This window comes from Morone saxatilis, unplaced genomic scaffold (genome assembly GCF_004916995.1).
Source record: "Morone saxatilis isolate NCDOM2014 unplaced genomic scaffold, NCSU_SB_2.0 Contig12, whole genome shotgun sequence".
NCBI classification, from domain to species: Eukaryota; Metazoa; Chordata; class Actinopteri; family Moronidae; genus Morone; species Morone saxatilis.
This window is the reverse complement of record NW_023339674.1, coordinates 21,138,975-21,139,479: the sequence shown is the minus strand read 5'-3', so window position 1 is coordinate 21,139,479 and position 505 is coordinate 21,138,975. Positions and strand designations below refer to the sequence as shown.

The following is a 505-nucleotide window of genomic DNA, read 5'->3' as shown; positions in this document are numbered from 1 at the left end:
TGCCAGTATGGACATTAAATAGGTCTTAAGTTGCATTCATAATGGTCTGGTAAAAGTCTGAAATTTAACCTCTCGGAAACCTGCAGAAACCCTGCCTCTGTTTTTATTCACTTAATTTTTCTACCCATTTTCATCCATGGTCACCTGCTTATTATATTTTTTTCTTCTGTTTTTCCCTTCAGAGGAGAATTCCTTCATGGCACTGGACCATAGTGGGATTCTAGCTACGGAGTTTGTCAGCCTTTTAGAGGAGACAGAGTTTACCATCCTCATTGATGCCTACCCGGCCCCCAAAGTGATGTGGCTGAAAGACGGCAAAGCCATAGCAGGGAACTACTACGTCCTCACCAAAACTAGCCACCTTGGAGGGAATCGGTGAGAATAAAGATTGTGATGTGTTAATGGATCAGTAGATGAAGCTTTTCAGCAGTTAATACATTTAAAAATAGTTTGACATTTTGGGAAACAAACTTATTTGCTTTTTTGCTGAGAGTTAGATGAGGAG

The 505-nt window shown here is 40.4% G+C and overlaps 1 protein-coding gene across 1 annotated transcript in view; it reads left to right on the top strand.

Moving 5' to 3' along the window:
• Nucleotides 1–505, top strand: part of pdgfra (platelet-derived growth factor receptor, alpha polypeptide) — an 18,149-nt gene that overhangs the window by 5,806 nt on the left and 11,838 nt on the right. Inside the window, exon 7 of the mRNA XM_035653107.1 lies at nucleotides 183–375. Coding sequence (XP_035509000.1) covers nucleotides 183–375 — 193 coding nt within the window. The remainder of the gene's footprint in view (nucleotides 1–182; nucleotides 376–505) is intronic.